This window comes from Centruroides vittatus, unplaced genomic scaffold (genome assembly GCF_030686945.1).
Source record: "Centruroides vittatus isolate TY-2023 unplaced genomic scaffold, ASM3068694v2 scaffold_1431, whole genome shotgun sequence".
NCBI classification, from domain to species: domain Eukaryota; kingdom Metazoa; phylum Arthropoda; class Arachnida; order Scorpiones; family Buthidae; genus Centruroides; species Centruroides vittatus.
In genome coordinates this window covers 631,763-644,662 of record NW_027122678.1, presented here as the reverse complement: position 1 = coordinate 644,662, position 12,900 = coordinate 631,763, and the positions used below count along the sequence as shown (strand labels likewise).

The 12,900-nt window shown below is 34.7% G+C and overlaps 2 protein-coding genes across 2 annotated transcripts in view; both read right to left on the bottom strand.

Moving 5' to 3' along the window:
• LOC136986986 (uncharacterized) overlaps positions 1–12,900 on the bottom strand; it is a 461,301-nt gene that overhangs the window by 394,709 nt on the left and 53,692 nt on the right. The window lies entirely within an intron of this gene.
• Positions 237–2,039, bottom strand: LOC136986977 (protein FAM200C-like). Its single transcript, XM_067284604.1, has one exon. The coding sequence runs from the start codon at positions 2,037–2,039 to the stop codon at positions 237–239; it is 1,803 nt and encodes a 600-aa protein (XP_067140705.1).

Genomic DNA, 12,900 nt, shown 5'->3' with positions numbered 1-12,900 from the left:
CCCCATGGTTAATGATGTCTAGAGCAGTGGTTCTTAACCTTGCTGGAGGTACCGAACCCCATCAGTTTCATATGAGCATTCACCGAACCCCTTTTAATTGGAAAAATAAAATATAATTTTTCAAATTCAAAACATACGTATATATTTTATTGGTCCACAAAATAAACAAAACCATTATAGAACAAAACATTACGAACAAAGAACAAAACATTAAGAACAAAGAACAAAATTTAAAATCAGTGTGACTGCTGCTGTTGCCTTTTAGACACCAGTTCGGAAATGCGAGGCTTTACCTTGGAAAGTGCCACTCGCATGTCATTTTCGCAACTAAGTCTGTTCCTTTTCTTCGTTTTAATGTCCAGCATCCTCGAAAAGGATTGCTCGCAAAGATATGTTGTCACAAACGGTATCAAAATCTCCAGAGCTTTCTTCGCAATAGCAGAGTACGTTACTATTTGGTGGCACCAAAACGATGAGAGCGTTGTTGTTTTGAAGAGTTGCTGTTGAACCTGGCTCTGCTGAATTTCAATGATTTCATCCAGGTATGTATCATTGACATCTGTTTTCTCAACATCAAACGTAAACGGCTGCCTCACCCATGCTGGATATAACTCTCTTGAAGGGAAGTACCCTTCAAGAGACTTTGCAAGCTCGTCTAAGTGCATGGAAATTGCGTGCTTCAGTTCCCCCGATACAGAAATATCTCCGATTCCAGGCACATCATAATTCTTATTTACACATTCGTCTAGCAGGGTAAAGTTTGCAAAGTTACCGTTTTCTATTCGTCGTTTCCACAACGGTAGCTTTTTTTGAAACGCCTTCAGGGCTTCTTCCGCTTCGATGATGTTGACACCACCGCCCTGCATCTGTTGATTCAGATGATTGAGAGCTGCGAAGATATCAGCCATGTACGCAAGCATGAGAATAAATTCAGAATTTTTGAAGCAATCTGCATGACCATGTTGGTGCTCTTGCAAAAACAGGGCTAATTCCTCACGTAGGGCAAAAACACGATTCAGAACCTGTCCCCGGGATAACCACCGAACGTTTGAATGGTACAGAAGTACCTCGAATTCAGACCCCATTTCTTTACACAACTCCTTGAAGATGCGGTGCCTCAGAGCACTATTTCGCACATAGTTCACGCATTCCACTACAATTTTTAAGACTTCTGCCAGTTTTGGAGGCATGGTTTTTGTTGCCAACGCATGCCTGTGTAGAATACAATGTGTAACAACGATGTGTGGTGCATCGGCTTTCACTAGCGCACCAAAACCAGACTTTCTTCCCAGCATGGCTGGAGCTCCGTCCGAACAAACTGCAGAAACCATATCCCACGAAAGATTATTTTCTTTGAAGAAGTCATCCACAAGTTTCTTTACATCGGCTGCCTTAGTTGTTGTTGTAAGAGGCTTACATAATAAAAAATCTTCCTTTATAACGTCGTCTTTCACATAGCGCACAAATACTGCAAGCTGACTTAGACTGGAAACGTCTGTAGTTTCGTCGAGTTGAAGGCTGAATTTTGCCGGGCTTGAAATCAGATCTGCAACTACTTGGGCCAAGATATCTTTGCTCATGTCGTCTATTCTGTCACTGATGGTGTCATTTGAAAGAGGAATTTGGGATAACTTAACTTCAGCCGCTTTTCCCAGCATGATATTCGCCATCTTCAACACGGCTGGTTTTATGAGTTTTTCACCAATATTGTGTGGTTTGCCCTGCTTTGCGATAAGGTAAGCGACTTCGTACAATGCTGTAAGGATCGGTTTATCGATGGGTACAAAGCCGAGGACAGGCAGACTACCCTTTTCATCAAATCTGGCCCTCTTCACCTTGAATTCAGCGAGTGTTGTATTTTTGTAATTTCCATGCAGATTAAAGAAGTGTTCTCTTAGTTTTGCCGGTGCTAGACTAGAATTGCTCAACTTGGCATTGCAAATCATGCAACAAGGACGCTGACTCCCATCACGTTCCGTTATACATGTGAATCCATATTGTACATATTCGTCCGACCACTTTCTTTTTTTGCTCGACATAGTATGAAGGGATTAAAATATTAAAAAAGAAATCACACGACGTACAATCACGACAGTCACAATTCGAATACTGGGCGCACCAAATTTCCTGCAGCATAGAAAGGCCAAGCGATGTTGCGTGATCACCCGCAGCCAATGATAGCCGAGTGGGGCGTGTCATCACGAACGTATGAGTCGGGTGTGTGCTTGACCGTCTTGCAGGTCGTTTATACGTGTATTCGATTGGGACCTCTTCACTTCGTTTCAGTTAGAGAGTAAGAGAAGTTAGTTTCCCAATAGAACACACGTTATGTAGCATTAGTTTTCGAAACCAATACGGTTTCTACGTCACGATGACGTCAGGTGGTTGACCTTCGCCGAACCCCTGAGACTGACTCGCCGAACCCCAGGGGTTCGGTCGAACCCAGGTTAAGAACCACTGGTCTAGAGTTTGGGCACCAAAAACCCACAGTGGATTAAACCAGTAGACATTGGTCGTGGGTGCCTGATCAAAGGGATTGCCGCTCTAAGTTTACTGGTTTTCTTCAAAACCTAAGTAGGGCTCTATTTCCCTTTGAAAGTCCTCCAAGGAGGTCCCTTACCTAGAGAACCTTTAGGGAAAAGGAGTTTTCTGGTGGAGTTTTTCAGGACATTCAGGAATGGAAGATAGATTTTCAGGAAAGAGGAATTTTTCAGGGATCTTCAGTAATGGGGAATGGAGGATTTTCAGGGAAGAAAAGTTTTCCTCGTGCAGTTTTTCACAGACTTTCAGGAGAGGGCCTTCATGGAAGACTTTCAATGAGATTATAGAGGAGAGGAGGATCCCTCTTCTATATGGGGAGTGCGCAGCAATACACAACTGTACTGAGATGCCATTGCCAAGCATTTTAGATCAGAGCATAAGTTTTATTGTTATATTTAGTAGAACCTGCGATGACCATTTTAAAGCACCGTGCTTAAGGAGAAAACAAAGATAATTCATGGATAAATACAAAATCCTAAGGGGTAACAGAAAAAGAGGAGTAAACTTTCACGAACGTAGGCGATTCCCTGTTTTATAAGTAAGATAAAATACTTGAAATGTTTAACGATTATTGATGGAGAATGTATTTATTTTAACGACACAATTCTACAGAGAAGATAAGAATTGACAAAATAAAGCAAATTTCTGATTCACCTTTTTATTCAGGAAACAAAAATCTCCAATCAATCTTCATCTGAAACTTTCTCTTTTATTTTACAAGCTTAATAGTAGAATATAACGATGTTTTAAGGATATTTTTTATTATATTCTTCTTTGTTTATGCATTTACGTCTTTATGAGCGTAAATGATACTTTCTATAAATAAAAAACTCAATTAAATTTATATATTAGTGTACCTGATGCTTGTCGGGCTTAAGTTAAGATGGGGTGTGATTTAGGGTTGGTTGAGATGAGGCCACACTATATTTTTTCCAGGGTGTCGAAAGATATTCATGCCAAATTTAGTGCGGATACGTTGAATTGTATAAAACCCTTTAGCTTACATAATACACATTTTGACTTATATATATATATATATATATAGATTTATTTATATCTTTAAAAATCATTAAAGAAAATTATATTAGCATCATTTGTATGTAATTCAGTTAGATTTATGCCTATAAATTTGTTTAAAATCACACAAAAATTGGATTTATATCAGTATTGAGAAGCAAAACTTCATTCATTGAGATCTTTGGCTTAATGAGTTAATTTAAAAATAAATTAATTAATCCATAAACAAACGAGAAAATTTATATTTATGTTTTTATATTAATGTATAGATATTAATACAAATATTTAAATCTTTCTTAAACTGCCATACTTCAAATATGTTTACTAAGGTAATGGTGGCTTTCCTGCCAAGCACTAACGGAGTAATGCAGGAAACACAACATTAAGGGACATTAATAAGAACATATTAAATGAACTTTTTGTCTTAATAACATAAAAAAAGCATAATTTCTTGTTAGTTGGTCCCCTTAAATTTATTTTAGAAGAGAAGAATTGTATATTTATTTTAAAAATAATTTTTCATTCTGCACTCTAAAGAGTATTTTCTATTCCGTATAATTTTATCATTTTGAGTTGAATATCAATATTAAAATAATGGTTATGTTTAAAAAAAGCCTTCTACTGAACATTTTGTATGAGTTTTAAGCTTAAGAATCATTTAAAACATGGGCGAAATGCTTTAAAATTAAGGAAGAAAATCAGACATTACATAGAGATCAAGCATCTTTTTCCTGAGAAGAGAGGAATATATTAATAAATAATATTTAATTAAATTATACTTATATAAAGTTAATTAATTTACTGTTAAGTTCTTTATAATCTTCAAAGTTTAAAACAACAATTTAATGAAATTATAAACTGCAGAATGGTTTTAATATTTTAAAGAATTTTTAAAACAATCAATAATTATTACATAATTTAATTATTTTATTAAACATTAAAGAAATATTTTGTTATAATCTTTATAATTTTATAACTTTTTATACGCTTTATTTTAATTATCATGTATCAATTTCTTGTCCTCATTTTCCATTACTTTCTCATCCTCCTTTTCCTTTCTTCTCCTCTTACTCCCTTTCTTTTCTTTTCTTTATTTTCATCCTTTTTTTCTACTGTTTCTATTACTTATTTATGTTTCTTTTCTTTACTGTCTCCATCCTCTTCCTCCTTTTCCTTCTCTTCCTATTTCTTATGATCAGTGCTTCTTGTCCTTATTTTAAGTACAGGGTGGTTATAATTAAAGTTGCCCTACTCAGACCTGTATAGAGTCCGTTCTCCTTGACGTATTTTGATGAAACTTGGTATATACGTTATATGGACCATGGGAAAAAGGAAAATGCAAAAAAATAATTAGTTCAAATTTCTACCACTAGGTGAAAAAATGGCGCATGAAGAACAAGAAACACAAAGTGAAAACACGCAAAAGGTTATTATTCACGACACTTGTTCAATGTGCAATCCATTTGCGTCAATCACATGTTCAATGCGCCTTACAGCATGTTCAACAGTAGTCCCAACAGTAGGTTTCTTCAGAAATTGCAGCAATATGGCGTGTTATGCTTGCTTTCAATTCAGGCAGAGTCCGTATGGTTGTGGGGATATCTGAAAGATCGTGTCTATAGAGGAGGCATACGAATTCTGCCTGAATTGAAAGCAAGCATAACACGCCATATTGATGCAATTTCTCAAGAAACATATGGGGCTACTGTTGAACACGCTGTAAGGCGCTTTGAACATGTGATTGGCGCAAATGGATTGAACATCGAACAAATGTCGTGAATAAAAGCGTTTTGCGTGTTTCCACTTTGTGTTTCTTGTTCTTCATGCGCCATTTTTTCACCTAGTGGTAGAAATTTGAACTAATTATTTTTTTGCATTTTCCTTTTTCCCATGGTCCATATAACGTATATACCAAGTTTAATCGAAATACATAAAAGAGAACGGGCTCTATGCAGATCTGAGTAGGACAACTTTAATTATAACCACCCTGTATTTTAAGAAGAACGTTTACGAGAATCTTATTTCATTTAAGGACTTGTTCCTATTCCTTCTTTTCTTCTTTACACTACTAGTCCTTCTAACTCTTCTTTTTATTCTTCTTATTCTCCTCATCTTTTCTTTTCCTCTTCATTTTCCTTTTTATTTCTTCTATACCTTTTGCTTTTTATTCCCTTTATTCTTTTCATTCCCTTTCTTTACTTTCTTTTCCTTCTTCATATCCTATTTTTCTCTTTGTTTTCTTTTATTCTCCTCGTTGTTTTCCTCTTCTTTTTCATCTGAATATAAAGAGAGATAGAGAATGAAGATATGAAAAGAATGGAGGATTATGAAGAGGATGAAAAGTCCTCTTTATATTCCTCCATCTTTTTCCTTTTTCTTCTCCACTTTCCAATTCTCCACCTATACTTCCTCTTTCTCTTTCACTCCTTCTCCTCTTCATTAACATCATCATTCAAAACAAACAATTATATAAACGTATCATTTGCTTACCATTAATTATTTTAGATTTATGAATTAAAAAAGCTATTTCTAATTTAATACTGATGATACTTTATAAAGTATAATTAAAAAACAAACAAAATTTATATTTTCTCAATTATAAATAAGTAGAATATATCACGTTACCAGGAATTAAAAAGTACGAATGATTAAAGACAATTAAGTCGGTATATAATTAATTATTTCGACATGAAATCTCATAAAGGTCAAGTCGATAAATGAGACGGATGTTTCCTTATACGTCCAGTGAAAGGAGTCTTTTTTTATGAATCAATCCCTTCTTTATTCTACAGAATCAAGGACCTACAAAGTTTCCCATTATCTAATTTTAATTCCCACTTTTTTCCTCTTTCAAATATTAGGTTAAATGCTCTATTTAATTTTAATTTATTCTCCTTAATCCTAATAATTAAACATTATTTAATGTTTATATAATTATTTTAATTTTTAATTAACTTTTTCCGTGTTCTAAATACCTATGTAACTTATTACATCTCGCTTACAATTCCCACGAGGCATTAATGTGGTTTAACATAGCGTAAGGTTATATTTGGTTGGCCCAAATATAACCTTTACCGAGGAATGCGTTAAGAACTATTAGAATCGGCTTGTTCTTAAAATATGGTCTCTTTTAACTGACCTTTGTTCAATCCTGTATGCTACGTTAAGCATAAAATGTTAGCCGTAGTATATAATGCTAACAAATATCGCCACGGATATCATCTATGCCCAAAATCGGTCCCAGCAGAAGATAGGCTTCTACAGTGTTTCGTTTCTTCTACCAATCTTATCTATTATACCAAGTCATCCTGCCATTTTCTTCCAAGTATTCCACTCTTTCTCTTACATTCATTAAGCATCTATTTTGTTAATCTCTGCCTATCTGTTATCTTTGACATGACTAATGAAGGAAGAAAACACTCCCAAGTTGCAGTAAGCAAAATGTAGGAAAATATCTGTCTGGAATGGGTCACTACAGGATAAAACGACAACTTCAGTGCATAGATGAATTTATTGACAAGATATACAATAAAATCTCTCTTATATAAATAATTTATAAATTAAATTTTGTATGTATTTTTTCTTATCTTAAAGATTTGATTGTTGGAATAACAGAAAAAATAAGGAATTGGAAAGTAGAAGAAAAAGTAAGAGGAGGAAAAAAGGTTATGGACAGAGAAGAGGGGAAAAAAAGGAATAGGAAGAAGGAGTGGAACGGAAAGCAGGACGGAGAAAGAGCTTTAGAAAAATTTCTGTTTTATCTGGTCCCTCATCTTTCTCCACTCTATTCTTGCTCTTGCTCTTCCTTCTCTTTATTTTTGCTTTTTTGCTCTTCCTCCTCTTTATCCTTGATCTTGCTCTTCTTCCTCTTTACCCTTGCTCTTGCTCTTCTTTTTCTTTATCATTGCTCCTGTTCTTCCTCTTCCTTACAGGTCAGTTTCAACTTTCAATCAATTTTTTTTTCTTGCTTAACATGTTTTTTCCCGTGATGAAAAATTTTATCAAGTAATTTATACAAGAGATCAGATTATTTATTACTCTAGATGTATTATGAAGTATTATTGGAATATTAAAATAGTAAGAGTTAAATTTTAAGAATATAAAGTAAATACAAATAAGATTGGATTATCGGAATAAGGCTCTTTCAAACTACAGGGCACTAATAAGACTTTTTTCCACATCATTCTTGGGTTCGAGGGTTTGGCCAAGCCAATCACGTAGGATTGTAGGAATAATAGGATAAAGTAACGCAACACGTAGGCGAACAACACATTAAGATTTTCTAGTGAAAACTGGCTTATATTTAAACGTTAGACACGTGAAGTAAACCCTAAAAACTCCACCTAGCCTGTTTAGTGGTATTCGTAGTCAGCTACTGTTAGTCATGTAGAAAAAGACGATAAATTAAGTTATACACAATCGGACCTCCCAACAACGGCCATTTTTATGCTTCCGTCAGGGTGGCCATTGTTTAAAGATTTGACGTTTGACTGTGTTTTTAAGAATTTTTTAAAAGATTAAATGATATAAAATCACAATATAACCCGTTTTAAAACAGTTTGCTTTATAGTCCTCGCTTTATTATTGGTATCAATTTTCTATAATTATGTGAAGATGATAAAAAACTAGACAAAATTTTCTATTATAAATACAGTCAAACCTTTGAACAACGGCACAGACACCAGCATTAAAAAAACACCATTGTTTGGAGGTTCGACTGCGTTGTTTGGAGGTTCTTTGTTATAGAGAGGTTCCACAATCTCTACAACAAAGAAAAAATCTCAGAAAAATAAAAAAACGACAAAGAAAACGATGCAACGAGCTAATTAATAATTATAGATATGTTTTAAATAAGAAAAATAGGAATGTAGTGTCTTCGAGCCCTTTCATTAATGACACAACTCGAAGAAAGAAAGAGGTTTGCGATATACAAAGACGGCCGGCATCTTTGAATATGTAAACATAATAGATTTGGGACTCGCTCCACTCCATTTGGCAGTAAAAAACACCATTAAAAATTAAAAAATAATAATCTGTAGAAATAATTAATATGTTTGAAAAGTCTGGAAGGTCCAGTCTTTAACGAGAGACATCGCAGGAGTTTGTTAAGGTAATAAATAAACTCTATCAAGTACTTCTCCTGCCCGCCAGTGCCAAAGTGGATGAAACCACAGAACATGTAGTTGTTCGTGGGTTCCTGCCTCATCAATGGGCTGATCGCGTGGAGTTTTGCGAGTTTTATTCACCTGCCTAGTACCTAAATAGGACCAATTTTCCGTAGGAAGTCAATCCGCACTCCCTGATTACGCGGAGTTTTTAGGATTTCCTTAAAGTGTCTAACACCTAAATAGGGCAACTTTCCCATAGATCTTCACGCGTCTAACACACATAAATAGAATCAGTTTCTCATAGAAAGTTCTCCATAGAGGCACTTCATCTTGACGTGTTGCATTGTCTTATCCAATCCTATAAGTTCCTTTACTGTATAATTGAGCAGAGAAGTCATCAGTAAACAATAATATATGAAATATTGAAAGTTTTGAAGAATAATGAAGAGAGAAGAGGTTTATGAATCTGATTTATGAAACCTCTACTTTATTCCATTTAAGATTGAAAGGTTCTTCATAAATGGCAACTCAACACGAGCAATCTGCCTCCAGAGAGAACAGTGTTCAACGGTTTTATCCACTCGGCCACTGATGGCTGATGGGCGATTGTCTAAATTACTGATTTTGTGGCTACGAAGTTGAAAACAGTGGAATATGTTGAAGTGAGCTTAGCTTAGAAGTAATTTTGGTTTAAATCTGATGGAAAATTGCATATTTCACAGACTTTTTAAGAATGGAGAATGATACTGCTAAGGGTCTTTAAGAATTATATTCTTTTTTATGAAAGTCGAAGAGACCTATTGTGAAGGTACGAGATTATGTCGTAATAAAAGAGAGTAAATCCGAGAAAGTACAGTGGCGGCGATTGGTTTGAGATTTATATAGAAGATGGAAGGAATTGAGTACAGATTAAAGGTGGACAAATCAGAGATAGTGTTTTTTTCTTCTTACTTCGGCGAAGGAAGGTAAGAAATTATTTTTTAAATAACCAATTACTATTGGTTATTGCTCTATTTACCTAAATCTGCCCCTGCCAGTAACCAAGTTGATGACACCAAGTACTATTGGTGTCATCAACTTGGTTAATTGCAGGAGCAGGTTTAGGGGGTGTGTAATATACAGTTGCATCTCTTTATGTGGATTTTTCGCAATTAAATCCTTGTATGCATTCTTAAATGTAGGATATATGGTTGATGGAAAGAGATAATGCAAGAATATTTGGGCATGATGGGTGCCTCCGAGGATTTTCTATGGGAAGCTGGCCACTTAGTTAGGTATACTAAACACGTGAAAAAATTCCGGAAACCTCTCCACGTGGCCAAACCCGTGACCAACTACCGGTGGTATTATCCATTTGGTTACTGGCAGGAGCAGATTTAGGGGTACGCAGGATGCAGCTGCACCTCCGTTTTCAGGGATTTTCTCGAGTAAATCCGGGTACCATAGTTTGTAAAAAATTTTGTAGGAATATTGTTTCCTTTTTGCACTTCCTTCTGAAGTTAAGTTTTCTAAATCCTCTGTTGGTTTCTGCTGGACTGTTCTTAAATTGAGAATGAATACAGTAATACCTCGACTTACGCTACCCCGACTTACGCGAACCCGGAGTTACGCGATTTTCAAATCGCGTCGATTCGTCTTCTGTTTGAGCGCCACGCAACTCTTGATTACTCACTCCCCCCATTATTGTTCAGCTTACATGTTCGGACATGTCGCGCGGAATCGACGCATAGCTACAATTTATTTTGTGTTATTTATTTCTGTGTTTGTTATATCTACGGAGACTCGAGAGACTCTACTATGTCATCCAAACGAAGTAGAACTGATTCTTCTGCATCAAACAAGAAAAGAAAAACTTTATTTTGGAATGTAAAGTTAACATTATTAAGGACTTCGATACAAAAATGAAAAGGGGTTACAAATTTTAGAAAATATAGACTCCAACGAAGAGCGCATTTCTTCTACAAAATGAGAAATAAAACCACAATTTTTAGTATGCTACGAGGAAATTTTGCGAGAGAAAAAAACAATCTTTGAGCCGTCTGACGAATTTGTTAAATTTTATAAAGCCTTCTACATCAAAATAACTTCGGTATACGATTTTAATAATATAATTTGTTATACATATGTATTATCTAAGATTTTATTAAACATTTTTTCTAAATTATTGTTTTCTTTAGTCTCCGGCCCAATTAAAAATAATTTGTATGTATTTATATGCGAAATTATACCCCGACTTACGCGGTTATCGTTCGGTCCCACCTATCGCGTAAGTTCGGGTATTACTGTATTTATAATTCTATTCTTAATATTTTTATTATTATTATAATTTCTATATTTTTAATGATCTACTGTATGTTTTTCTATCTCTTTTTAGTGTCTTCTCCTCTTCTTATTGCGTATCTAATGATAATATCTAGTGAATTCAAGTTGCATCGTTAGGGAGTATCAGGAATAGATTTGTATGTAAAATTTTACTTGTAGACAGATGTAAAAAGACTTACATATCTTTAGTTAAGGGGAGACACGCACCTACTCTGCTCTTCCTAAATATGCCTCTGCTTCTTAAAGTTCCTAAACTTTTTCTATTTTTCTTAGGAGTTTCTACATCTAAAACAAAATAAAAAAAGCAAATATATGTCTTATATTCTATTTTTTTAAATAATAATGCTAATAATTACTGTAAATAGAGTGTCTCTTTTATGTCATTCGTTTTTCTGAAAAGTCATCGTAAAGCGAACCATTCTACTCAATTCATTACACGGGATTTAGTGTTATGAATTGATGTTGTGTTCATGTACCGTAATTTGATATTTAATTCTTTAAAATTACCGTAAAATCCCGCTTTATGGACACCTCTCTCTTGGCCATCTCTCTTACATGGCCACTTCTGAAATTCTGGTGTGATACTGCATAAGTTTTAATATACAATAAATTAAAATCTATCGTGGTGGCTTACTTTGACATTTTCCTTCTGTGCGCATTAAGGAGGCCTTTTAAATATACCTGTCGGTTTGGCAGAATTCTTTGTTGATCCTGCCGGATTATCGAGGTGTTGATGTCTGAGTGATCGGTTCTGGGTGATCTGGGATCGAATCGGGAACGGTTTGTCCAGGGTGTTTCTGCCACGTTCTTTATCAGCCTTCAGCTTTTATTGTGGACCTGTGAACACACAGTATGGTTAAAAGGCTTTCTTAGTAGCCAAAAAGTCAGTTAATCCTTGCAAATATTAAAATTACACACAAACATACATGTATTTCTTTATGCCCATTTCCCAGAAGAGGTTTACAGCAGACAAGAGGGATCACAGACATATACTGTATATACATTCAATTATCAGATTCTTTTAGAAAATTCTGTCTCTACATTTATCTTTCGCTTGTGCTACCTTCATTTTCTCTTGTAGCACACTTCGTCAAATGCTCGTCCACTTCTTTCAACCAGTATTTTCTTGCAAACAAATCCTGTTTTATGATTCAAGGAGTGTATAAAACCCCGTGGTATGCTGTATTTTAATTATGAATGAGAATTTACCCGTTTCCACTTTATTAAAATTCCACTTTATTCAGTTTATGGTACGCAATTAGTTTCCGCGTTAAACAAGTTTCCAGTTGTAACAGTATTTTACAAAGAAAATCTTTTCTTTCAAATATTTGTTTCTGTTGAGGAAAGTTTCCATTATGTTGAAGGATCCGTTTTAGGCTGGTTTTACTGTATAATACTATAATATTGTTATATAATTAATAGAACTAAACTAAGTACTTAGGTTGATAGACATATTTATTACATGTTTCATTAAAATTCCACCTTACTCAGGTTATGGTACGCAATAATACCTGTTTCCGCGTTAGGCAAGTTTCCAATATTTTACGTAGAAAATCGTTTCTTTACGAAATTTGATTCTGTTTACGAAAGTTTTGTGAAGGATCCGTTTTAGGCAGGTTTTACTGTATACAGTAAAACCTGCTTAAAACGTATACTGTAATATCATTATACAACTATAACTATAAACTAAATACAGTCGTAGGGTTTATAGTCGTATTTATTAGAGTTGTCACCCTCACAGAGATTACACAATTCGTTTTCATTCCAATTTCCATTCGTGTTTCATGTCTTATTACGTATTAAAAAAAGGCACTAACAAATAACAAAGATTTGGATAGCAAAAATATTTGGAAATATTGTCGTGTTCTTACGTAACTTTGATTTATTGTCTTCACTCGCAGCACTCAGCATA